This window comes from Vollenhovia emeryi, unplaced genomic scaffold (assembly GCF_000949405.1).
Source record: "Vollenhovia emeryi isolate VEMERY1.0 unplaced genomic scaffold, V.emery_V1.0 DF939136.1, whole genome shotgun sequence".
NCBI lineage: Eukaryota > Metazoa > Arthropoda > Insecta > Hymenoptera > Formicidae > Vollenhovia > Vollenhovia emeryi.
In genome coordinates this window covers 1,874,966-1,902,717 of record NW_011967230.1, presented here as the reverse complement: position 1 = coordinate 1,902,717, position 27,752 = coordinate 1,874,966, and the positions used below count along the sequence as shown (strand labels likewise).

General features: G+C 47.7%; 1 protein-coding gene across 1 annotated transcript; it reads right to left on the bottom strand.

Moving 5' to 3' along the window:
- Window positions 1-4,586: 4,586 nt before the first annotated feature.
- On the bottom strand, window positions 4,587-27,435 carry LOC105567673 (neuroligin-1). Its single transcript, XM_012022734.1, has 7 exons — window positions 26,625-27,435; window positions 17,216-17,362; window positions 13,463-13,651; window positions 12,095-12,351; window positions 10,808-10,954; window positions 9,562-9,986; window positions 4,587-8,227 (listed from the first exon to the last, which is right to left on the bottom strand). Exons 1-7 carry the CDS (start codon window positions 27,433-27,435, stop codon window positions 7,129-7,131), a joined length of 3,075 nt encoding a protein of 1,024 aa, XP_011878124.1. The 3' UTR covers window positions 4,587-7,128.
- Between the last annotated feature and the right edge of the window lie 317 nt (window positions 27,436-27,752).

Below are 27,752 nucleotides of genomic sequence, written 5' to 3'. Positions count from 1 at the left end.
GAGTAAAACGAAAGTGCCTGTGTATATAAAATATTACGGCGAGTTACATGAAGCAATGGCATTTCGTGGGACGTTAAATGGACGCGCTCGCACACGACGCTCCGTCCGGTCTGAAAGCGTGGGAAAAGCTCATGATGAACGTGGAGCTTGCTGGAGCCTCGGGTCTTTTCATTTCTGACATGTAGCGCACCTTTGTGCCACATCGTCGCCTCATTTTGTCTCCCTCGGCAGAGAAGTTGATCCAATTCAATTGCGATTTGTTGGCAAGTCAATCGACGCGCGTGCCACGTCCCGGCTTGTCCCCGGCGTTTTAACTTTTGTTATTAAAGGTACGTAAGTCCGGGGCTCCTCTCTCGCAATTCCGACGTCCCGCCGGAAGAGGGTAAACGGACACCTCGTTTTAACGCCTCCGGTCCGCGCCGCTTTCACGCGTAAACCGCCGCCGCCGTTGCGACCTTATCGATTTTCTTTCAACCGGGACTAACTCGCGGCTGCCATTTAGTCGCAACGGCTGCGTAAAAATAGCATCGGATTATCAATTAGCGCCGGCCCGACGTCTATAAACCGCGATAACCCACATTCGCCCGCGGGAAACGAGAGGATTCTACCGTCCTGCTGTTCTTTCCGCTCTAAATGGCGGGCCGTGTCGCGCCGCGCGGTCTCTCTTCTTCCGCACGTCCAGATTATTTTGTTCTCTTAATGATCCCCCCGTCCCTTCGGCCGGAATGATTTAGTCGTTTTGCCCACGCGATCCCATTGACGCCGGGCCGGCGGGATGGCGCGTACGGCGGCTCCCGCATAAGCCGACCGAAAGTAGAAAAAAATTGAAATTTAAGTATGTCGCAGTTGCAAATTTTTATCTATCGGTGCACGAAACTTTAGACCCGGTCACCGATGAAATAAAAGATAGAAAAAATGTTGAAGTTGTGCTTTTTTGACGTACACGGGGAGAATTTTCTTTTATAATTTATCCTGAAAACGTTGCAATCGTGGGACGACGCGGCGTTTCCAAGAGTTTTCTGAGAGCTTTTTGAAATTTTTCCATACATTTGCCAATCACTTTCTTGCGCCGCGGCTTAGCGTCTCGCGGCCCTGCGTCCATCGTAGAATAAGCATTAATGAAAGATCACGTTGCGCGCTTCGTAAGGGGAAAGTATTTATTCCTTCATTTTAAGCGCAGACGAGGGGAACGATCCCGCGGAAAGTGTAACGAGCTTACGCTATATCGCTGCAACTGCATGAAAAAAAAAGAAAGAATCCGGATCATCGCGTTTGGCAAAATAAAAAAAATGAAAAAGGTCGCGGGTACGCAGGTGTGTGCGCGTGATCAGTTGTGACGATCAAACAGCTAAACCGATTAAGACAACCTGCTGTGTCTCTACCGATTTGAGCTGATAGAAACGTTCGCGCTTTCGTTAGAAAAAAAAACAAGGAAGAAAATTACAACGAACGGGCCGATCGAATCTCGTTGCGAACAGTTTTTGCCTCGGCGAGTCCCCGAAAACATAAAGGCCGATGTATCCATAGTCGATTCTTATTTCAAAATCATCTTAAGTGTTGTCTTAAGAGGCCAATACGGTTAAGAGTGTACTTAAGATGATCTTAAATATAAGAACGGACTATGAATACCGGCCAAAGAGTACGGACGTCGCGGAAAGAGGAGCGATTTCCCGATTCGGGACGCGCGGCGAAAACATTGTTTCCGATGCGCGAAAGAGCGCATCGGCGCGCGATCCACTGAATCCCCCGAATGGACCGATTGCGGAGATTGAGATCTTTATTAATAAACGGTGGAAAACGCGAATTTCAGTGTCGCGCGCAGACGCCGGGCGTCAATATCAATATCAATATCAGGCTGCCACTTGCCGCAACGGCAAAAGTTATACAGATCCGCGGCGCGCGCTTGATCCATTTTTCACCGGGATTGCATTTAACACGAGTGCGCGCCGTTAAATCCTTGACGCCAACGGTACGCCGTGATGAAATAAATGCGATCGCTTTTTCAGCCTCTCTTTCGTCAAAGGGAAATTAAATCGCTTTTCGTTACTTGCAAATGGAAACGTGATTTAATAAAACTTAGAGAAGTCACGAACGTCTCCCGCTGCCGTGCGCCGCAGGATGCGACTCGAGGTGTCCCTCGTGTCTCGCCCGTATCGCCGAGGACCCCGGCGTTTTGCTCGTATCCGCAATTACCGAACATCCCCGCGCGTCCCCCGACCGCGAGTCGCACCGGCACCGGTTGCGCTCGTTGCAGCGCGCACAGCACGCGGCGAATACATAAATGTATACAGTTATTCATTCGGTCTACTGCCGCTGTGTGGTATTGTACGGCATGACTAATTATACCTCAGCCCGCGGCGGATCTCGTTGCGCGGCTCCACGAGAGGCGGGAAGCACCCTATTAAATCTCGAGCTTCGACCGCCCCCGCTCGCGCCTTGACGGGGAAGAAAACCGCGAGACGTCAATGCGAGTCAGGCGCGAGAAGGGAGCCGATAGGCAGTCCGCGCACTCTGATCTTTCTACTTTGTTTCACGCTTTGTCTCTCTCTCTCTCTCTCTCTCTCTCTCTCTCTCTCTCTCTCTCTCTTTCTCTCTCTTTCTCGCTCTCCTCCTCACCCTTTCGTCAGCCCTGAAGGCTGGTCCACCGTTGCCTCTTCGAGAACTGCGCGCATCTGCTTAACGTCGTGCGCTCGCGATGTCATAGTCTTGTTTCTCTTTCGAATAATAGATACTCACGTTCGTCAAATGAAAGAGTCATTTTAACAAATTCCCGAAGGCGATACTGTAAGCGCGTTGCTACTTTCCAATCGGTCGGGGTCGTCTTGGATGAAGAACGAAACTTTGGATTGAACAATGAGACACTGTTTGTGCGGCATTTAATTTATATTGCACACAATAATTAATGAAGATTACAAACGCAATTCCTGTAGGGCTAAGGAGGCGATGGGGAAGACGTAGGATACACCTAAAATTAGAACGCCATCAGAGAGTTACGCTTTGAATCTTTAAGTATTTATTTAAACAAATCCCAACATTCCAAACATTGATAGTTGTATATACGTATGAGTGTGTCTTTTGTATCTGTGCGCTTTCTATAGACACAACATAGATTGTGGCAGCACGTCAGTTTGCCTTCGGCTATCTGTGTTATGTCCATAGTGTCCTTTTCCTCGTTAATTCTGTATGTATTATCCACTGTCGTGCACAAGTATCGTTATTTCTTTCATCTGCGGATCCCCTAATGAAGTTGCAGCCGAATCTTGAGCCAACGACACGCGATGCTATTTTTCCCCAATGGATCGCTCACGCGAGCCAATCAGGATTTAGCCTCGAGTCACTTGATCTAAAACTCTGCGTACTCATTGGTTCTCGTACGCAATCCAGTTGGAAAAATAGTATCGTGTGCCGTTGGCTTTACTTGCGAGAAAAATCTTAGCTGAGCGTCTTCGAATTCTTGTTACAATTTTCCAAATGTGCCGAGGATTAAAGTTTCCTGCATTTTTCACACTTTTGCGCGAATTTGCGTCTCGCTTCGCCAAAAATCGTCCATTTTCGTTTCTAATTAAAGAGCGATTTAACTCTCTATAACCGGGTATTTTTTGCTTATGAAAAAATTGCACAACCGGTAAATGGAAAACATTGATCGCGGGACGTAATTGAATATTGTTGAATATCAATTAATAAATATTCTATTACAAGAGAACGATTTGTAACTCTAAAGTCACAATAGATATATGTACATATACGAAATTTTGTATTATAGTTCACAATGCAGAAGTGATGCAAAATATATTACATATACGGACGCGTAACTTGCAAATTGTGCTATTATAAAGAGTTCAATCGCAATAACCCCGTCGAGAAAAGAAGCCGGTTTTTAATTGACTGAAGAATCTGCAGACGAAAGGAACGGTAGGACAGTAGAGAACTGTCACGGGACTCAATCCTAGCCGCGCAAATGACAATGAGCCCCCTCCGCGTTAATTACGATGCAAATGAAGCTAACTTGACGATCGTATCCAAATTCGATCAACGACTGTTTATTACCCTAGCGTTTCGCGGATCGATCGAACTGCTCCCCGATTTTGTATAGCGCGACACTCAGTCCCCACCCTCCCCCGCCCCCGCTTTGGCAATATGTCTTAACATCCTCAGCGTCTTGCCGGTAAATGATAACACTCGCGAGTGCAATCGAATCAATTATGGCAAGTTTCCCCGTGACTAGGTTAATTAGGAGTTAGGTTTACTTACGGTGGCCCCTCGCGCGGTTTCTCTTCCTCATTTACTCGAAAAGTCTTACCCCTGGTCCACAATCTTGCTTTAAGTAAGCAGTAAGCCTTAAGCCGTAAGAGATTAACCAATCACAGGCATTTATTCCCCTCGCTCCCACCTGTGATTGGTTAATTTTTTACGGTTTAAGGCTTACCGCTTACTTAAACTCTGGTCCACAATCTTGCTTTAAGTAAGCTGTAAGCCTTAAGCCGTAAGAAAATTAACCAATCACAGGTGAGCATGAGGAGAATAAATGCCTGTGATTGGTTAATTTCTTACGGCTTAAGGCTTACAGTTTACTTAAAGCAAGATTGTAGATCAGGGGTAAAGCAAGATTGTGGACCAGGGGTAACGGTCGTAGGGGTTGCTTACGACAGGGTTCGCCTGTCTCTCTCTACTCTGATACTCTCGCGACGGACTTGTTTTCTCGGGGCTGTCAAGTTAAGACTCAATTCTTGCCGCCTTTCCAATTATATTTCGAAGAGCGTTGTGCGAGACGTGGCCAAGATCAAAACTTGCCCTAGCCTCCCTATATATATATATTATTTTACATACAAAATGTCCGACTTATGTTTCAATAGCAATTTCTTTGGGGGATTTTGCAACAATATCAAATGTCATCCTCGCAGCATATCTCATAGACTTAGTAAGTTTTGATCCTAAACGCCCCCATAAAACAAACTAAATATACGTTTTGCTGCCACATCTTACATCATTTTGTAATAAATAATTGTAATCACTGGTGTAATAAATAGCTCATGTCGGTAGTATCAAACAGATTCGGTCAGATTCGAAATGTTCGAATCGTATATTAGTAGCCGATCGACACGTCTAAGCACCCCGAAGGAAAATATTAAAATTAAAATGGACCCAAACACTTTTCACTTTCCAACTACCATATTTCCAATATTGCATGAAAATTTATAATATACAGGTGACTCTCAACGACAAATTTTAACTTGCACGAAATTCTGCCGTCACTGCCAAGTGGCCGAGTGTGCAAAATGGTTGTCAAAAGGATTAAGAGAAAAGATATTTCCGAGTAGACGAGAGCGAATAAAGGTTTCAGCGCGCAACAAGAATAGATCAACTTCAATCGGGCGCGGAATCAAGATGACACACTACCAATAATTCGTGGCATTTATGCGCGGGCCATTTCCAATTGGTCGAACGTATAGGAACTCTCATTTAAATACTTTTCTTTTATAGCGGTCGTGAAAAAGTTGTAGCAAATTTCTAACTTTCTGAAACAACGCAACTTTTCTCCCCTCCCTCCGCCCCCCTCCCCCACTAAGGTGACCATTAAAGTCAGCGGAAACTCATAACGCGACACTTTCTGACAAATGTATACATCGTAAAGATGGCTCGAGTGTATAACGCAGTCGCCTGCGATGGAAACGTCAGAACTTGGCGTATCGAAATTCTTCTCCGCAAACGCAATTTCACGTTACACCAGGACAATTTTTAAAGCAAGTACCGGAGAGAGTCACCTGTATCCTCTTAAGTACTCCCTCGGTTGCCGTTAAACCGTTTAGCCCTATCTCGTGTCAAACGTGTTCTAATTCCTTGCACAAGATTGCACACACACACACACACACACACACCCACACCCACACGCGCGCGCGCGCCCAATTACGCTAACGAAAGCTAGCATCTCACAAAGTTTCCCCTTTCCCCGCGCTTTCCCTTCTCATTTTTTCACTCATTTCTTTCCACCCTTTCGTCCCATGTCTCTCACGCAAGTTCTCTCTCGCACGAACATGCGTATCGGTAAACTAGTCGTTCTCGCCGTCTTATGAACCTAAGAGTCGAAGCCCAAAACTACCAATTCCTCGATTAATTCCATTTAGCGTTGTGGCAAGATTCGGGCCCGAGTTAGCCCGAGCACCGTGACGGACACCGTGTGTGCCTGCCGCGAGATGTCTTTTGCATCTCCTTTTATTCCTGAGATTACGTCAATCCCCCGTTTATGCGACACACCGCGCCGCAACGACCGCCGGAACTGGGAGCCGGCTGAAGAGTCAATGAACTTAAGGGTCGGCCGATCCGTGAATTTCAAACGCCAGACGTTGCCGTCCCTAATGGACGGACGAAGATTCACGTCTCGGATACAAAGGGACCGCTACGAACCTCCTGTGTATTCTCTCGTGTGTTTACGTGCCCGTTTTGCGCGTTCATTCGAATTGCGTTACGCGACGTGGACCGCGCGTCGAAAGGTTCGGCGAGAAACCCCTCGAAATAAAGCACACTTGCAACGCTGCGCTTTCAACCTGTACGTGGGCACACACGGCACTGTACAGCTCCGTTTGGAGCGGGGTAAAAATTATGTTTCACTTTCTTCAGTCGCGCGAAGCGCTACGCACACGTCGGCGTCCATTCCTGACGAGGATCACTCAGGAACAACAAGGATCGTAAGCTTCAACGTGTTTCTGCAGCGTTCAGCAGTCCGTGACGAGTTTTAAGAGCAAGAACGGTCGCGAGAAGGGGTTTATCAAACACGGCCGTCGCAAACGTTCACCCTCGCCTTAACGCGAAAGCGATCGCGCTTTCATCTCGCGCAAGATAACCGACGAACACGCGAGCGCGAGAACGTGCTATTTATTCTCAAATGGAAATACGAGGAAACAATAATCTCACGAGAGGAGCGAAATTCGCTTCGACAGCGACGGAGAAGAGCGAGAAACACTCGCGTCTCGGAGAGAGTGTATCCCCGATAATAATCAGAGTTCAAAGGCGGCCCTCGTCCACACTTGATCTCGATCAGCGCCGGGCCTCTTGTCGCGCGTGTCTCGTTCACGGCGAATCGCGTCCTCCAACATCAAAAGATCTCGAGAGACCATTGGATCCCGCACTCTATCACACGGAGATCTCTTGAATCTGCACACGTTTCTTTGCGCTACCGGGCGTCCCGGGCTGTCGCAAAATCCCGGGACACGTGAGACCCACGTTCGGCGCCGGGACCTTGGGCGGGGGCGGCGGTTCCGGCACCTCCTCGTTCTCGTCCTCGCTGTCGAGGTGGAGGCCGCCGAGAGTGTTAACGTCATCCATCTGGGCGATAGTGGCGTCCACGCAGGGCGAGGGCGTGCGGGTCCGCTGGATGCACGGGTTCTTGCTGTAGGACGGCGGTTCCAGAATCCGCTTGCCGCCGCCGGGCGGCGGCGAGCACTGGAACTCCTGCAGCTGCAGCTCGAGCTCCTGCACGAGCTTCGCCTTGTGCGGCGGCAGCATCGACGACGGCGAGTCCATTAGGCTCATGGAGGGCGGCAGTCGTTGTTTGCCCGAAACCGAGGTGTCCATGCCGGAGCAGCCGGCCTCCAGAAACTCCTCCTTCTTTTTGTTGCTGAACGCGCCCGACAGACCGCCGCCGCTAGTGCTCCGGTCGCGCTGATGGTAGATCCCCGCGAAGATCAGGATGTTGAGCAGCAGCAGAAACACGCCTACCGCGATGGTGACCGTGAGGGCCGTGGTGTAGCTCTGGTAGTGGCTGGACGCAAGTTTGCGCAGGAGGTTGTTGGGGCCCGGGCCCAGGTTCGAGATCTGCAACGTTCGCGAGGTGGTGGGCGTGATGGTCGTGGCGACGGTCGCGTTCGGGGTGCACTCCGTGGTCGACAGCGCGGTCAGTATCGACGAGGGCTCCGTGGGGGATGGCATGGGTAACGGGGGTGCCGGCAGAGGCACGGCCGTGCTCTGCGGCCTCACCGGACCCTCGTATAGGCCGGGGCTCTCCGCGAGATGATGATGGCGCATGTTGATCTCGTAGCCCGGCCGGTGCAGCTGCGGCAGCAGATTCAGCCAGAGCGACATTTTGTGGCCTCTGTAGTGAGAGCGCATCTCCGGGTTGTGAGCGGCCTCCAAGTACAGCTGATTTATGGAATCGTACGAGTCCCAGAACGGCGGACTCATCGTCAGGCCGTTCTCCAGTGCCGTGGACAAGGGACTCGCGCCATTCGGGTCCCTAAAACAACGAGCGAACCGCGACTCTGACAAGTGGAAATCTCCCGCGAGGCTGAAAGGGTTGCTGGAGTGATTCTACACCTTTTGCACTTTTCGCATCTAGAACTGTCGATTCACGAAAACATTTGTGTAATACACCAATTATGCCTACAGATCGAAAGTGTTCCACTGTTCGGACTAAATGAGAGAACAGCATGGTATCATTGAAACTAAGTTTCGAAGCCTAAAAAGAAATCTATTCACTGAAATAACTTAAAGGTAACTTATAACTTATTTGCAAACTCATGAGCGAATAGATTTCTTGTTAGGCTCCTAAACTTAATTTCAATGATACCACGCGGTTCTCTGATTTAGCCCGAATAGTGGGACACTGCTGGTCTGTACACAAAAGCCGCATAAATTCTATATTACACTTAAATGTCTTCATGAATTGACAGTTCTAGGAGCAAAAGGTGCAAAAAGTGCAGAATCCCCTTAACGCTCTTTCTCGCGCTTCACGCTTCCATTTTACTCGATCGCTAAACGTTTATCGAAGAGTGCCGCGTGAAATTGTATAATTTATTTTTCACGCAATTAATTAACAATATCACTGCTTGTTTGAAATAATTGAATAAACATTGTTACGTAATTAGACGTATTTGCGGCAAATTGTTTGAAACAAATTTTGGAAATTGAAAGGAAAATTGTATCAAGACCCGAAGCGACTTGACGCGTATCCCGCGCTACAATTCAGAGGCAAAATTTTAGTTGCGAAAATCCGCCGTGTCGATGACAGAGTAATCATCCAGATAGCCGCCGATCCGCAATTAGAGATGCCAAAATCACTTCGCGTCTTTGCCACTAACAAGTCTACTCTACTTCGAGATTGCGAGCTTTCGCTGAGCGCGTTAACGGCCTTTGCGGGAGTTTGGCTCCAAAATCCTCTCGCAGCTGTAACTTTACCCTTACTACCACTACCAGCCTTCAGACTCCCCTCATGGAGAGTAATCGAAGTGTATGCGATGCTTAAGTTCCAAAGAACTTTGAACCGGGTGAATTAACGAGAGAGGTTCACTTATCCGATTAACCCTTTCGCGCCCGTGCGTTAGTTATTTCGCGTCGTAGTGTCGTCGCGATTAATGCCGATCGTGTATCTCGCCCGGGACAGCGTTAGTTGACTCTCAAAAATGTCGGTCAACTAAGCTGGAAAAATCTGCGTAGGATCTGCAACGCGCGTTCCTATTAGTCGCGAGGTAACTATTCTCACTTTCATTCCGAACCCTTTAATGGACGTAGCCGGACATTAATTGCATCGCCAGACGCGGGGAGCGAAAGGGAGGCGGTAAAAGGACTTACCCGCGCCTCACGAAGTTAGCCAGGTAATGTACGAGCAGTTTCGACAGATTCTCATCGGCGGGGGTGTAGTTGCCAGAGGCGGGCAGCGCGGACGTGACCCCGCCGCGCAGAAGAGGTATACCCAGGAGATACGGCACCTCCTCGCCCCTCTGGCTCGACTGCTCGCCCGGCTGGAAGTGCAGGAAGTAGCCGCGTCCCTCCGAGGCCGAATGCAGTAAGGCCAGTCTGAGGAGCGGCGCGGCGACTTGGCCGTCTCCGAGGAGAGATAAGAGACCCTCGCAGATCGCCACGGGACTCTGCTCGCCCCGCTCCCAGTCGGTGTACTCGTTCCGAAGAGTCGAATAGATTTCATGCAAATGGTAGCGGTAGGTGTTCCGGACGTAAGTGCGCAATATACGGTCCCTCCTCGTCTCGTTCAGGCCGTTCTGCAAACCGGCAGGGAGCTTCGCTAGTTTTTCACGGCGCGGCGGCGCACGCTGTTTCGCGAGCGTCGAGCGTTTTACAAATTTATTTGCGCGCGGGTTTATAATTTCCCGACTTCGCATCGCGTCGATCGTTGGAATAATCACCGGGAGATCTTACAATGTACGGACAATTGAGCGACGTTTCCGCCGATGTGTCTGCGTATGGATTATTAATTCGATCATGATCGCGAAGCAGACGCACGGCTATTATAGCGCCGGTGGCCAGTGGCCGTGACCATCGGTGAGTCAATAATATCCGGAACGATTGGCGAGTGCAGGCTTGTGATGCAATCATGTAAAGCTCGTCAATTTGTCAAACTATATCCAATCGATGTCAATTACATATTATGCATGAAGCGTGCCCGGTCATTAATCAGGGAATTACTTTCGCTCTAATATAAATTTCTTGATAAAATCGATATAGAAATAAGAGTACATCACCAATAATAGCAGCAGGGAAAAACAGATTAATAAGTCCGGCGCTTTTTATTCTTTTAACAGAGGGACGTCGCGAAGCATAGAATTGCAATCTGCGAGCCGGTTTTTCAAAAGAACCGGAGGATCGAAGGACAAAAGGAACACGGTGTAATTAATATTTCGCGTCTTTTTTATTCTTTCAGTGAGAGCCGTCGCGAAACGTGCAATTGCAGTTCCGGTCTTTAAAAGAACCAGGAAGATTTTCAACACAGATATTACGAAAATAGTATAGTAAATTGAGAGCCGGTTTGAAAGGAAAAGAACCGGAAGATTAAAAGCAAAAGAAATACGAATTCTCTACTTACCTGTAGATCCTCCTCGGTGAGATTCACCCAAGCTTCCTCGGATGTCAAACCGAAGAGCAAATCACGGTCGCCGAAGTCCGCGAATTCGGCGCCGGGCCCGGGCACGATCGGCATTAGTCCCGAAGAAGAGGCAGTGGGCTGGAAATTCTGAACAGACGATCACCCCCCTTTGTGTTTAGAAGTAACGCGCGCGCGCGCGCTCATCAAAGATTCACTTTGATTCTCAATCCTCTCCGCTCGCTCGCGCTTTCCGCGTTCTCTCGTTATTAGAGATAAATCCCTGCCACTCAGGCGCATCTATCGCGCGAACTCTCTGTGCACGTAAAGCTTGTAATTTCTATTTAACGTCGCATAAATTGACTTGGCCGCCCGTCACGGGTTTTACCGTAGAGACGCGGAGCGAGGAGAGGCTTGACTGCTTTGTGTAGTAAATCGTGATATTGCGATGGTGCGCGTCGCACGTTTGTTCATCTCTCCCGAAATCGCGTTTAACGTGGCGATATCGGGACGAGCGCGAAGGCTCAACCGGAGACACTATCGACGAATGAGTTAATGGAGCATGCACGAAGTAGCTATTACGATTCTCGGATCCGTCATCCGTCAGCCGGTCGCCCGTTCAATTAGCAGATTCATCGTTTACCTGTCGTCTCGTTCGCTCCCGCGCAAAATCAATACGCCGGCCGGCCGGCCGTCGACATTGGGCTAATATCCGTATGCAATTACAACATTCGCGAATCCCGTAATCGCCCGGATGAAACGCGTGTCGCGGCCCATGTTTATTTAACACCCGGCCGTTATATTTATTTACATCGCGGTGGATATTCCCCGCGTAATCTGCGTTTAAACGGCGGACGCGGGACAAGCGCGTGTATATGCTTTCCGCGAGAAAGCTGGGGGTGTAAATGCAAATTTTATGAAAAATGGCTTAACGTCAAAAACGACGGCGAGGCGAAACGTCGCGCCGGAAACGACAGATAACAACGTGTCGTTTACAAACCCCGCTAAAAAAAACCCCCCAGCGCACAGACGTAATTCTTTTAATAATAGTTCGCGCCGAGATTAACTTGAATCTCTCGCTTGGACAGGTCTCTCTAAATTCCAAGCTGAGCAACAGCCAAACGCAATCGATTAAACCGCAATTAAGATTAATTAATGGCAGTATTACAGTTAACGGCGTAGTAAAACCGAGGCAATCGGGCAGAGCAGATCGTAAAGCAAGTGGAAACGGCGCCCGCCGCCGTTCCCCAGTCCCGAGATTATCGATTATATGGGGGCGAATCGTCTCACCTGATTGACTGTCGGTGGCAGAACAGCCCCGTCGACGAAGGGCGCAAATCCGGAAGTGAATCTCGGCGGGTCCAGCTGCACCGCCAGCAGCTCCTCCACGCTCCTCAAACGAAGGCACGGTGCGACATCGTCGGCCTCGACGTCACCGGGGCATCCGGTCTGCTCGGCGACGCGGCGCTTCACCGCCAGCGGGTCCCGCTGCACCGCCCACGACGAGAGGGCCGAACCACCGAGCAGAATCACCCTCCCGATCAGCTCTGGAACATCCCGTCGGAAAAAGTCCGGCTAATTGCAACGCAGCTAATAAAATGCGAGGAATGTTCGATAAATCTTTAATTATTACGCCGGTAGGAATAACGTTATCGGCGTTTTATTATCGCGAAAATGCGAGCAGGAGGCCGAGCCCTCCCTGGTAGCGCGCGATATCCCGTATTTACGCAGAATGCACCATACGCCTTGGTATTCTGAGCAGTCAGGTAGCGTAACTTTTGCGATATCCTCTGAACATTCTCAGAATCTACCCCTAGTAGCACAGTACATTGGCTAAGCATTGGCGAAATATTGGTCCAATGTTGGTTATATTAGAAATGCGTTGGCCGATATTGTCCGCGGCAACGTAAAGCCAATATTGGCCATGAAATCAATGTAGATATTGCACGATAATAATTGTATAATATTAGATTTATAAGTGCATTGACCAATACTTAACAATGTAATAACATTGATGCAATATTGATGCAATATTGGCTAAATAAGAAAAGGCGTCCATCTTACAATATTGGACCAATATTGGGAATACTAGATTTACATTATTTCCCAATATTGCGCCAATATATTGTGCTACGAGGAACATTTGCGATTATAGAGCTCCCTCTAAATTTTACAAAAACTTCTTAACGGAGTGCTCAGACACTATTGTACCGTCGACGAATCAGCCTCAACTAGTATGTTTCGTAGACAGTTACAGCGACATCGATCAGCGGAGAAACGTGATTAAATCAATTCTCTTCCTTCGTAAGCGGGACTATAATTCACAAGAGCAGAAGCGCATGTTACCAATTTTGTCCAGAAGCGCTATAAAATAGAATAAAACAACGCAAACCATAAAAAAAAACCGCGTCCCTCAAAATCGATAAATAAACAAAACGTTCCATAGCGGACGTTGTCCAAAAATAAAAAAGAAAGGAAACATAAACAAATTCGTGGCGTGCGCGCTCGTAGCTCGCGTTTCCATCGGCTTCCATGCAGAAACGCCGACGGACCGCGTCAGCGGCCGACGCGACCGACGGCACGTTAAACCGTGGATTGACTGACAACCGGTGGGCGCAGCCGATCGGCCGCAAGCCGCGAAACAATTAAACGCCTTACCTTTTGCCATAGGGGAGACGGCTAAAAAATTGGCGAGAGCCGCCCCGGTGCCGTGGCCCAGCAACGCCAGTCGCTCAGGATCGCCGCCGAAAGCCCCGAGATTCTCGCGCAGCCAGTGGAGCCCCGCCACTAGATCCATCAATCCGTAATTGCCCTGCGCGCTCCCCTTCGAGCCGGTCTTCAGGAAGCCTGTCGTTTCAACATGCGCTCGAATTAGGAAGCCTGGCTCATTTACGCCCGGCCGACGAATCGACGCGGCGGCACGAATATCGGACGCCGCTGATCCCCTTAAAGCTTATTCTACAATAGCTGCGTTCGGGCTTGCAAATCCGAGACGTCGCAGTGCTCTACCTCCCTTTCTAACTCATTCTCCTATCTCGCTCGCTCGAATGCAAAAGAACACTCCGACGCCTCGGATTTGCAATGCCGAACGCAGCTAATGGGCGCAAAATGCAAGACGCTAAGCCGCAACGCAAGAAATGGGCCAATCACAGTCAAATATGAGATAAATGATGGACTGTTATTGACTGTTTTCTTGCGTTACGGCTTAGCGTCTTGCGTTTAGCGTCCATCGTAGAATAAGCTTTAGACTGGTTCTACAGGCCTGCGTCCACGATGCTAGAACTTGGTCCAAGTTCTAGTTCCGAGAAATGTGTAGCCAGTTAACCTGCAGCTTTTATGGAATAGCTGCAAGTTGATTGGTTACACATTTCTCGAAACTAGAACTTGGACCACGTTCTAGTTTCTAGCATCGTGGACACAAGCCTTACCCCTGGTCCACAATCTTGCTTTAAGTAAGCTGTAAGCCTTAAGCCGTAAGAAATTAACCAATCACAGGTGAGAGTGAGGGGAATAAATGCCTGTGATTGGTTAATTTCTTACGGCTTAAGGCTTACAGCTTACTTAAAGCAAGATTGTGGACCAGGGGTTACAATGGACGCAGCAAGTCTCAAGCCGCAAGAAATCGGCCAATGACGGTCGATTATTCTGCTCCTCTTTGGCTGTGATTGGTCGATTTCTCGCGGATTGCGACTTGCTGCAGTTATCGTAGAACCGGCCTAAGTGCCTTCGCGAGGATTCCGAGCGGAAGACTTTCGCGAGGCGTCGCAACGTCGTCGCACTTTTATTTCGAGGACGAGAAAGGGGCGGAAGTTGTCGCGCTGGGAGAGAGAGAACTTGTTTGGAAGATCCATTCAGACATTTCCGGGAACACGATTCTTCCCTCTGTATCCCGAGAAAGCCTCTTTGCTCCGCTTCCCCTAGCGCGCGTCGCCCTTCTTACGCGCAAACCGGACGATCAAAACTCTGTTATGTTAATCGCAAACTTTCGCCAAACTTCGAGCTACCGCTCACTTTTAGTATCTGCTTTAGCAGCGAAAGGATCGTCGGAGTTAATTAATTACCGCTAAGTTAGTTATCGTTGCGGGGACGAAAGTCCGGGATACCCACACGCGTGCGTGTACAAACGTAGCTATTGTAAGCGGCGGGAGAGAGCGACGGTGAACCCGGAGAATAAACCAGATTAAAATTAAATATTTGCTCGCCGGCACTCAATCCCGCCCGCTTCAATTTGCCGTACCGACTCCACCTATGGGCTTGTCACTTTGCCTCGCCGTCCGCCTACGAGGAGAGTTTTCCATTTCAACTCGATTCGCCTTTTAATCACATTCACATATCTGCCGCTGCACCGGTACCAAGTTCTAATTACCCTCGTATTTAGCGCCCGGAAAAATATCATAGAGCAATGGCTCGCACGAGTGATATGGAATAAATGTTTTTGCTGCTATTCACGCGGCGAAAAAAAGACCCCCCCAGATCTCTTTAGCATAAAATACGAGAGGGCAAATGTTTCTCGATAATTATCATGTCTGCTCGTTTTTACTTTCATTCTGCCGAGGTTCGTTCAAAGGAGAGCGCGGCGATATCCGCGCGAACGCTGCCCGCTGCGCGTCGAAAGATACGCTCAATGTTGTTTAACGTGATGGTCCGATCGGAAATTTATTTGTGCCATAAGTGGCGTGAAAACCGTAAATGGCGTGAAAACGGTGAAAAAGCACGAGTAATAAGTGAAGTAACAAGAAAAAAGACGGAAGAAAATCGAATCGGCCGGCCATGCGGTATTGGATAACGCCGCGGGCATTGTTTCGCTCCAACGATGAACAAAACGCATGCGGAACTGCAGCGCGCCGACAAAGGGAAGCGCGAAACCAGCGCCGGTATGGTGAAAATACGGCGTATCGATATCGAAAATTGTTCCACTCACTGCCCCGGGCTTCTTTCATGAATGGGAGATACGGCGGTTGTAAACACGCCTGGCGTACCTTCCGAATAATACGTTGTTTATCGTTTTATCCGCGATTAGGTGCATTTTCGAACCTTTAAATATCGCGGCTGCGAAATAACGCGGCCGGGATAAATACAGGATTAAAACCAATGCGGGTGCATCGCGCGATAATAAGGCGTGATGCGAGAACCGCGCGTTACGGATGCGTAATACATTTTTAATTAACGTGAAATCGCAGCCTCGCCTCGCGCCGGCTGGAAGATAAAATACATTTTGTGAATTAACTAAATAAAATAAAAAAAAAGAGAGAAAGAGAGAGAGAGATTTATCCGGGAACAACGCAAGCCCGCCGCGAACGAGACGGGGGATCCGTTCCGACTTCTCGCATTACGCCGAATATCGATTACACTTCACGCAGCCATTCCCGCAGCGCTCGAGTTCGAATTATGCGCACGATATTTAGCGGATGCTCAAAAGCCGGTCGTACGACAAACGAGCGCGAAAATCCATTCGCATGAAAACACCCTTAGCCTTACGTGTCCCCTTCTTCGTCCTCATTAAACTCCCTTTGTTTCTTCCCCCTTTGTTCCCGCGTTTTAATTTTGGCACACGCACACGCCGACTGCCCCTTTTCTTTTTTCTCACCCCCTCTCGCTCTCTCTCTCTCTCTCTCTCTATCTCCCTGTCCCTCTTGCAGAAAAACGCATCCTACATCTTGTATCTTTGTCCTGTCGCCTATATATCCGAGTTGACGTCGTGTTTTTAAAGAGTCTCAACTATCGCAGAAGTAACAACCCCCGGAGGGGAATTTCCATATATAACTGCACGGAAAGTAATCTTGTAAGATCTCGACAAACTTTCCCTCCTAGCTGCCACGAATAATGAGATCATTCCTTTAACTCTGTCGAAAGAACAAAAGAGCCAGTCGCGCTGTGTAATAAACAAAGCGCGGTAAACTCGTGGCGTACTTTATAACGCGAAAACTTTCTATCGGCCGTCGCGTACGAAATAGTAATGCGAATGCCCGATTATCGTGTTGTCCGCCATTATGTTACGCCCGAGACAATAATTTCTTGGCGCGACGTGCGCATTTATTGGGTATTGATCGAGGTGTCAAATTGTCAGTCATCGAGAAACGCTCGTTATCCAAGAAAATAATTGTTTCGATCGCGCGATTCTTCGCAACGGAAACGCGCTGGAATTATTTCACACCCCGCCGTTACCGCCTGCGCAGAAACACAGTTTTACAAACGGCGAGCGGGAGGAAATGTATTATTTTCGTGTCCCGAGACAAAGCGACGAGCGACGTGCGATTTCTTTAAAAGATGCCCCGCTTCGTCGCCCCGCGAACGATTACGACGTGCGCGAACGCGCTCGAATAAAATAACAGCGAACGTGGCGTGTTCTGCGTTCCGATACGACGGAACGCGGCGGCGGTCTGTACCATTGAATAAGTATTGCCAGCTTACCGAGCACGCCAAGACGAAAATTGATGGAGACGACAATAAGGCGTCCGTGGGCGGCCAGGGCGGTCCCGTCAAATGAATTTCCGGCGCCCCACGAATAGGAATCGCCATGAATAAGGAGGAGTGCCGGTAGCGAGTCCGCAATGCTACCTGCAACATTAAAGGACATTCTACCACGATATCTCTCTGCAAAACAACCAAGTGCGATGCACGCGCGAATAAATATAACACGAACACAAGAAGGAGCGTACAGATAAGAATTACGGAGCGTGTACGTAGATAAGAAACCTATATTGCGTTATCGAGACGCATTATCGCGCCGCCTAAATTACATAATAATCGTGTCGGACGAAAACGTTGATTGCACGACGTTTGTAATCACCTCAATTGTCCTCGACGGCAAATATTTTATTTGTATGACTCGGATTACAATTCTCGCCGGGAAATTGCAATCCGATCTCGATACGTTCTCTGTACGGTGTGAGATCGAGCAAAAGTGTGCATACAAAGCTAATTCTGTCGTAATGCGACGAGACGTAAGTGCGATTAAGCGCTTTCGGAAAGATTAGGCGTGGTCAGATAAAAACGCTCGAATAATAAAAAAGTTTAGATTTCTACGGAGTCTCCCCTTACCGAGATTAAACTTTTATGGCTTTACAAGCCTGCGGTTTATAAAACACGCGTTACGAATCCGCGATGGCACCGTATAACACTTGGGCCCGGTTTCACTAACGTCGCTTAACTTTGATCTCAGTTTAATTCACCCTTCGTTTCATTCCGACTGTCCCCGTAGAAGGAGACGAAGAATGAATTAAATTAGAATCAAAGTTAAGTGGTGAATTGTGCTTGGTGTTTCACGAAAAAATTACGTTCCGCACGAAAACGCAGGGCTTATAGAAGGGCTATCGATGTCTAAAAATATCTATTTCGTATTCAATATAATTATAACGACGTATCTATCTTTACAACATATTTTTTTAATCAGTGAGCTGTTAAATATCTAACCTGCGATTCCCGATACTTCACGCGTGTAAAGAAAACGTCAGTTTGGCATGGGTGACTCTGGGCAGGTTAAATGTTGTAAATTACGAGGCGTTTAGCCACTTGAGCGAGAAACGTCGATTTATACGTAAATCTCGAAGGGAAATTTTCCATAAAATCTGCATTTTACTGCCTCTCTTAGCTCCTGGCAGGGTAATGCAGCTGTCTCTATCAATCGCGACGTCAAATTCCCCGTAATGCGCAACGGCGATCGAAATATAATCATCCCGGGAACGAACTATCATGCCGAGCTAAGTGATGGCGAGACACCTGTTGCGATCCTGATAGCGCTAGACGACAGAAAGTTAAGTAGGTGAACGAGTAGGCGAATGCGCGCGCGGGACACCGCCGTCTTCCGTGATTCCGCCGTGCGTATTTTTCCATTGGGAGCTGCGAAAACCAGCTTCTACCCGGCCGCCCGTTTGCGATCGTATCTCAAAACATTTACGAGCGACTCGGTGCTTTTATTGCTTCCTCGGTATCGACTCATCTTTGTCGCGCCGCTCGGAAGTTCATAAATTATAGATTTTTTTTTATCAACGCAAAGTGCTGATACGCCAGTTTAGTTATTCGCTACACAGGAGAAAAAAAGGTGTCAGATTAACTCTTGTATACTCAAATTAATGCGTTCGCTGCTTTGTATATACGCAAAAATTTATAACGTTCTTAAGGGGTCATTCCACTTTAACGGCCCAAAAACTGTGCTTATTTTTAACAATTTTTTTTCACAGTAATTACACCATACAATGAAATAAATCTTTTTGGAATTTATCAGAGCACTCTTAAATAATACCAAAAAAATGTTGTCATGGTTTAAACAATTTTTTAATGAAGCGTTTTCTACACCGTTCGAATGGCGTGTTAAAAAAGTTTTATTTAAAAATAACAAAATGGTGTCAGTTTAATAAAAGTTTTGAAAAGTACTTTTTAAAACTTTTTTCAAACTGGCAGCATTTTGTTATTTTTAAATAAAAATTCTTAACTGAGGTTCGGGACATAGCGACACTCACACTCACTGATTAAGAATCTTTTTGATTTTTTGTTTCAGGTAAGCCTGAATGATATAAAAGTCATCAACGCAGAGGACTCGCATCTTTTTCGACACGCCATTCGAACGGTGTAGAAAACGCTTAATTAAAAAATTGTTTAAATTATGACAAAAATTTTGTGTGTTATTTAAGAGTGCTCTAATAAATCCTAAAAAGATTTATTTCATTGTATGGAGTATTTACTGTGAAAAAAAATTGTTAAAGGTAAGCATAGTTTTTGAGCCACTAAAGTGGAATAACCCCTTAAAAGCATTTCATAATCTTACATTTTAACAGTATTACAGTCTTATCTAAATACTATAATTGTCACTTCAAGAAAACGTATAATTTTTTTAACAATCAAATCATTTTGAACTTCGATTTGAAAATATGTTATTTTCTATCCAATATTGTTTCCTTCCCATTCAAGAAAATTATTCTCGATTGAATTATATAAAATTGCTTCACTCAAGTAAGTTTTTCTTGCTTTAACGCGATATAATCTCACATTTCAAGATTTTCACATTGAGACTAAACATATTTTCAAAAGAAGAATATTCTTTTTTCCGTGTAGGCTATTGTCACTAAAATCTACTGCCGCTCTTTTAATCTATTTAGGAATAATATCAAATTCCAATATTCTATCCAAAGTGCCATTAATTAATTAATTTTAATAATACAATTCTCGGCGGAAATGTGATTCCATGCAGGGAGAGTTTTTAGTTAAATGGGAATAATTTTCCATTTGTTCGTTCAACATGACTATCCTCTGCCGTTAAGTATTTCTTTAAGCTTTTGTTACACGGAAAAAAACATTTAGCTGCTGTAGCTAAAACTTGGTAAAATAGGGACAGCTAATATTGAGCTATCACAACTAAAAATATTAGCTGTCCCTATTTTACCAAGTTTTAGCTACAGCAGCTAAATGTTTTTTTCCGTGTTAACACGGTGTCTCGATGACTTTACGAGCTCTATTCTGTTTGTGAATTGGTAAAACTATCGAGAAAATCATGTACTTTTTATCTTTTATGTCTTTTTATAGAACGACAATAGCGGGAGTATAATCTTCTATCACAGGCGACGGGTGAAATTCTGGGTTTGCACGTACGAGACATATATGCGGCGGGCCTCTATACATACGTTCCAACTCGGCGTATAACACGATTATATAACATGTCGGGAAAGGGAGAGGGGTAGATACGGAGGACCAATAAATTCATAAGCAAGTTAGCAGAGATTCGGAAATGAGGAAGCTTTTTGAACGACCTGGCATATATCAGGTACCAAAGTTTCCTCCTAATGCGAAAAGGTCGTTATCTCGAGGTCTTAACGAGAGATCGCGAACTTGTTATCGTGAACTAACAGCAATTTTGAGGCATTCCCAAGGCGCCCTTGCACAGTAAAAAACGACGAAGGGCGCCGTATTGTGCGCCTATATTCTTTAACCGAGTTCTACATTATCGCGCTATACGCGCGAGGCGGCGCGTGCAACGCAAATATTCGTCCCGTCGCTTTTTTTTTTCTTAGCTCCGCAATTTTATGGAAGATCGAGTTACAAACACATTCGGAATCGGATTTACTTAAACAGGCACTACCCTACAGTCCTCTCGCTGGACTGTTTAAATGAGCACAGTTAAAAACCCTGGTATAAGGTCGGGACAGTTAATTAAAATTTCCATCAGCTTCTCCAGATTCTCTACCGCTCTACGTCGACGATGGATAACGATCGATCCTCGACCGCGGCCTTTAAGTGCGAACGGATTAAAGAATCGATCCTAACGCGCGCGCATGCATGCCGGCACTTCCCGGGAGAGAGTCCTCTTCATTATCCCCTCTTTAGATTAATGTCGCAGCAGCCGGAGAAGAAGAACGTCGATCCGATACGAAGCTCCCTCACTCCCGCGGTGCTTGCAGGTTCTCTCACGTGAATCAAATAATCGACTGCAATGCACTACGGAATTGAGGGTGCAACGCATCCTTACACTTGCATTCCTTTGCAGTAGTTTCTTGCCCTCTTCCCCTCTCCCCCTCTCTCCCCCCCCCCCCCCTCTCTCTCTCTCTCTCTCCATTTTCCTCTTTCTCTCAGCCTCTCGCCCTGCTCGAGCAGCTCCTTTCGCCGTCGCTTTATCTTGTCCCTCCAATATCTCGGATCCCTTCGGCCCGCTTCATTTCTTCTCGTATGCAGCATCGGCCTCGCCATTGTGCCGCCGAGGCACCCTGGTTTCTCATCATTTCCCAGATAAAAGTGCGCTTTATTCTTTCATTCTTCTTCACAGCGACGGATTCCTCACGCGAGGCACGCGAATACGCACAAAGCCGGGGGGATGCTCGCTGCTCGATCGGGGAAACGACAGCCGGATGAATTCGCGAGCGACGCTCCACCCCCCCCCCCACCCCCGCCGCCACGTCCCCGCGCGGGTGTCCCGAATATTATTTTCACGTGGTCCGCATTCACAGACACCCCCGCCGCGTTTCTCTGTGTGTCGAAGTATATTGCCGTGGAGTATTGTATTAAATCTACCTATATCAAATTTTTCCGCGAGTGATCGCGTCACAAAGAATAACGTTCGCGCGCGAGCGGCTGACATAAATGAAAGATGATCGGTGCGTGTATACGAAACGTATAGTTAAATTTCACGGTATGAAGAAGAAAATATGGCACATTCGCAGGATTGTCTCTCTTCTTCTTTTGTAATCTAACCCGTATTGTTGTTGGGACCAGATGTAAATATTCCCTTTTCAACGGGCTGCTGGTCTCACCGAAGGGAGATTTGTTATCTAGATCCAATTTCGAATTTTAAATCCGCATACGAGATGAGAGATCGAGCCCGAGATCCATCAACGAGTCCGTTATTTCCACACAAAGTATTTCCACTGTGCGGCACCGTCGCAGAATTCCATTGCAATTGAAATTACATTATAAAAACAATCGCCAAATAATAATGAAAGGAGAGGCGGTTCGCTGCCTCTTTCTACAGTACAGTGTGTTATAAATGCAACTATTGTACATGCTACCGGTCGTTTCGAAATTTAGAACATCTGCACGCAATATATTTAGTATACCTGCATACACGGCGATTTTATTCTTCGCGTTATATTTATATTAAATAAGTAAATCAATCGCAGATTAGCCGTTTTTTTTCTTCGCGATATATCAGTGGATAATATCTTTTTTATATCGCAATCAAATTGAATAAAAGTCACATATTAAATATACAGGGTGTTACGAGTATCACTTAATCGCAGACTAGCTATTTTTCTGTTCGCGATATATCCATGGATAATATCTCATTTCTTAAACCATAATTACACTCGAGTGAAATAAGTGCGACTCATAATCGCGTGTACAAAATAAAAATGTCCGCTTCTTGCGTTTACATTAGTCGCAAGTCGTGATTATTTTCCCGCTCGCCGTAGCCATGAACGGTATCACGAGCACTCGGGACGGAGGATCGTCCGGAGTTACGAGCCGTCGTCGCCATTGCGTAATAACAAATGTAGGATATAACCGTAAAAGTAATTTCGCGACGATGATCCAAGACGAAAGAGCTCTCGATCTGTCGGATAAACGCAATGCCGCTAAGAGAGGCACGAATTCCGCGTGACGTACGGCGTATTACGCGTCCTCCTCCCCCCCTCGCGCAATCTATGTATTACTCGTAACTCCGTACGATCCCGATATTTCATCCGACACGAAACTTTTATTCCAGTTGTTTGCGAATTACACTTTTAACGTTGCGTCGGAACTTTTAATGCAAATCGCGAGGTCGAGCTCGAGCCTCTCCGTCGTGGGGCATCATCGGTCCTCTTCATCTTTATCTCGCGCGATAAGTTCCGGCGGAATTAAAGTTACAAATTAAAGTAAAACAATGTAAATTCCTAATCCTAAGCGTCACCCTTGTACGATCGGGATTGAGAAACGTTCCGGCTGCATTTAAATCCCGTAAAAGCTGGATCTACATAGATCTTGTATAAGATCTATGTAGCTCCGTCATTTCTTTGGTTTTGCGTCGATCCCTTCTGCGCATCCGCCATTATTTTGATCAAGCCAATGAGAGAAAGGTATCGTATAATGAAAATACTCTTAAAAGTCGCCAGCAGTAATTAACAACATCAGTAATTTTTATTGACTGTATCTGGCAACTTTAATAATACAGAAAATTTATTGCGAAAAATATTACCTCAGCCAGGGTTTGAACCTCGACCTCCCTTCACTCTGAGGTAATATTTTTCGCAATAAATTTTCTGTATTATTAAAATTGCCAGATACGGTCAATAAAAATTACTGATGTTGAAAAGTATTATATGTTTGGCAGTGTAGCTTTGACGAGTACGTGCACACAGACGCACACACCCGCCGCTGGATAGTTGACCAAAGCAATTAACCGCGAAGATTAAAGGGACCGACAGAGAGTGGACCTACTAGTTACACTATAAACGACGCAGCAAGTTGCAAGCTGCAAGAAATCGGCCAATGACAGTCGATTATTCCTCTCATATTTAGCTGCGACTGGTCGATTTCTTGCGGCTTGCTGCGTCTACGGTAGAACCAGCCAAAGATATCGACGCGGTCGCGTTTCAATAACGCGTCCCTCTCGCGCGGGGCGCGCGCGCCGCTGAGGGGGTTCAGCCTCTCGGCTGAAACTCGCGACGATATCCAGAAATGGAAGATCGAAAACTAAGCTGCTTACGCGCGAGTAGCGACGATAGCGGGTGATGATGGCGGTGTTTGCACCATCCTGCCGTCGCCGGTGAGAGACAAGCACGGGGAAAAAGCGCTCGCTTCCGTAAAAAGTAGCGGGAGGATTCAGCGCGATAGCGAAGGAAACAAGCGACGGCTCGTTCTCTTTAATCCGGCTGAAACGTCGGGTAGTTACGGCTTTTTATTCGACAGCGTAATAGCGGCCTCTCCGCGAGAGATCCCACGGGGGAGCAAAAAGCGGTAAGATCGCGAGCGGATCTCGCGTATCGCGGCTCCTACGGTGTCTCTCATACGTGCGCTATCTCCGTCCGATCGCGCCTTACGGCGAGATCACGGAGATCGCGCCTTCGCTTTTAATTAATCCCACATCCGCGTTATCTCGGGCGGAGAATTAATTTTTTCGTACGGATCCTTTTTATTAATGCACGGCGCGCGGATCTCCCTGCGAAAGAGATATTTTCCTGGGCGCGCGCGCGCGCGCGCGTATCCGCGCGCTCTCTTAGCGAAAATTGGAATAGACATATTTATCTTGAAGCACGGCAAAGCCAAAACTGTTCGCGAGCCAAACTAGGTCAGATCTCTATATACACACACAATCGGGAATATTACAGAATTCAACAAATCCGGTCGAATCCTTATCTGAAAATTTATCGCGGGATGTATTCTCGCTGTTGATCTCAATATCTATGATCCGTATATTGGTTCGCGTTTACACTTCATCTGAAAGTCCCTCGCTGTATTCGCAATCAGAAAAGCGTCTCCGCGAGTCGATCGATCCGCTCTTTTGTTACGGACACCCGCTCCCGCGCTCTATCCCCCCACGCAAAGAGCCGAGAGAAAGAGCCCGGGGGAGAGAAAAGGGGTAAAAAGGGGGCGGGGGAGTTTTCTTGCGAAGAAAACCAGCGTCGCGACAGCGCGAAATCGCGACTACTGAGGCCGCCGCATCGAGCTCTCGCTCCGCGCGAGACGCGCAGTGTGTATTTCTTCTTTCCTCCCGCCCTCTCAGCTAACGTGTGTACGCCAGCGTATTGAAATTAGCTCTAACAACCTGGCGGAAATTGTCGCCGGCGAAACGAATTGTTCGCAGCCGCCTGTAATCTTCCCGCGCTCTCTTCGCGCCTCGATATTTCAGCCGTGCTGGATGGAGACCCGAAGGGATGGGATGGGAAAACGGGGTGAAAGATATACGCTATGGTAATCAGTGATCGTGATATCACGTAATATCGCGCATGGATCATTCATGAGACAACCTTATACCGTCAAGCTGGTTCAAAGGTCTCCCCCCCCCTCTCTCTCTCTCTCTCTCTCTCTCTCTCTCTCTCTCTCTGTATTTTTCATCAGCAAGAAGCTTAAGCAAGCAATTAAGGTCAACACGTCTCCCGGCGCTGAAAAGTTCATCCAAATTCCAAATGCGGACGATAGCACTTAAGTTGCCTCGCGACGCGATACGAGGGAAGGTAATAATTTCTAGATGGATAATTCTACTTTCATGAGAGTTCGTTATGTTTGGACTTTCGACCGAATTACCGGACGTACCTACCGCTGTGCAGAGTACAGGCACGTGTAGTCTCGCCCAGCGAGGATCCGCGGTATAAATAGCCTGAATCGGCCGGACGTAATTTCAGCGGAAGCGGAATGTCATTTGCAAAATTCTGCGGATCTCTAGCCGGGCCCGCGTACACAGGCGCGTACGACGAGTGAGAAAAATAAAAACGGTCGCGTGAATCAGTCCGCGGATACGCGTCTACGTATCTACTTGTCGCGCGGAATTGTACGCGCGCGATGTCATTGTCACGTGTCATAACGCGCCGACGCTGCATTCCCGAACGCTCCGATAATCAGATTATCGCGGAATGAAATTGCGCCTCTCTCTTGCCGTCCGGTGGTTAGCGACGCGCTTTCGACCAAGTTAGGCAATCTCCCTAAAATTGGACGGTGCAATGTTGCGAAACAGAGTCTCGCGAAAATATCGCAAAACTTTACATCGGAAGATACATCCCGAAAAGTTCGGCTTATGTTTCCGCGACGAATTTTGCATTCGACAATGGACCGTACGGCGCGTAGAGCAGCTAGGATTTCCCAAATAGTGTGCATTGCGCAAGCTTTACGTGTTTTTCACGTATTTTTCACGAGAATTTTGTTTAGGATTTAGAATACGGTCTTTTTATTGTAAACAAGCAGAAAGTAAGTTTTACGAAATATATCGAAAATATTGTTACAAACTCTCAACATTGTTTTCCAGTTGGTAAAAAAAGTATAATAAATGCACCCTAGTGTCGAAACATTTTCACGTTTTTTTCATCCGTCATATTTCACGTCTCTTTATCTAATAATCTTTAATTTATCACAGTTTTTAATCTGTCGACGATTTATCTTTTAAAGGGCTGCAAAGAAATTTTATTTTTCACAAAGCACAACGGCTAGTCGAGAGTAATATAATTTTGTAAATTGTAGATATTAATATTTTTATCATTCCTCCTGTAATATAAGCATACAAAAAAGAATATTACATTTACAATGAAATACATTTGCGACAATGGAATAGGATTTTTCCTCAAGCAACGATTAATAATAAAACGAAAGCATTCTTTATTCTACCGAGCAATATTTTTCATTCATTCTTTAGGCTAACGTGACTTACCGTGAGGAGCTTTGGGCACATAGAGGTTCAGATACAGGCAGTCTTCGCTCTGGTTGACCAGTACGGGCACCAGCCTCTTGAGATAGGCCTGCCTCTGCCGCGGCAGGCTGTCGTCCGGTGCCGGCGGCCGCTGCGGGCAGGCCGGCGGCATGGTGTCGGCGAGTTTGGTGCCGCGCCAGGGTGTCGGGGTGACCGGCGGCATGTAGCGCAACGAGCCAAGCGGCGGCGTCGCGTACGGCACGCCGTAATATGTCTCGACGGCTGTCGACGATCTGGCCTCGATGCCGCGCAGCAAGCCGTATCGTGTCTTGACCGTTCTCGTGCAGTACTTTTGAGCGCCGGCCAGCGCCTCGGTACCTGCCAGGCAGCACTGAGCGCAGAGAAGCGCCAGCAGGAAGACGCCCTTGGCGATGCCGCCGTCGAACGAGACCCTCCGAAGGGTCCCTTTACTCGCGATATCCTCAGTACTTCGTCGTCGCCTCTCTCCTTCATTTCCCTCGTCGTCGCTCCCCTTGTCGCATTTGCCTCCCTTCCGCTTTCTTCGTCCCCAGCACCGTTTGCCGGGAATCGCGCTCGTTTGGCAATTCCCCAGCTTGCCAGGAGGCTCACGATACACCGAGGGAACGTCTCGTCCCCGGCGAAGAACATCGTGCCGCGTCCGATACGATATGATAATATCGTGCCGCGGAGGACACTGCTGTCGGAGGACATGCTTAACTGACGATCGCCAATCGCCGAGAAGGACGGTGTCGGGAGGCGAGAGGTCTTTCCTCTTCCTCTTCCTCGGCAAAGAGGAGGAGGACGTCCGCATCGCGTCACGCCGCCGCGGACTGGCCCCTGCGGGCCCCGCATCTGTGGGGCCCTCCTGCCGATGGACGACCCCTTTCTTCTTCCGCTCCCGATTTCGCTTTCCGCTTTCCCTTCCCGTTCGCCGCCGCCTTCTCGCCTGTCCTTCGCTCCTCCGTCCTCGCCGCCGCCGTCGGCAATTTTTTGCGCCCGCCCTCCTGCGCCCCTTTCCGCACTACCGCCGCCGCCACCACCCTTATCCAGTCGCCGCCGTCCACCCACTCCCACAGCTTCCGGTACGGCTTGCCGCCACCTCCAGTCCCGCACCCTCCAAGCGGCTTT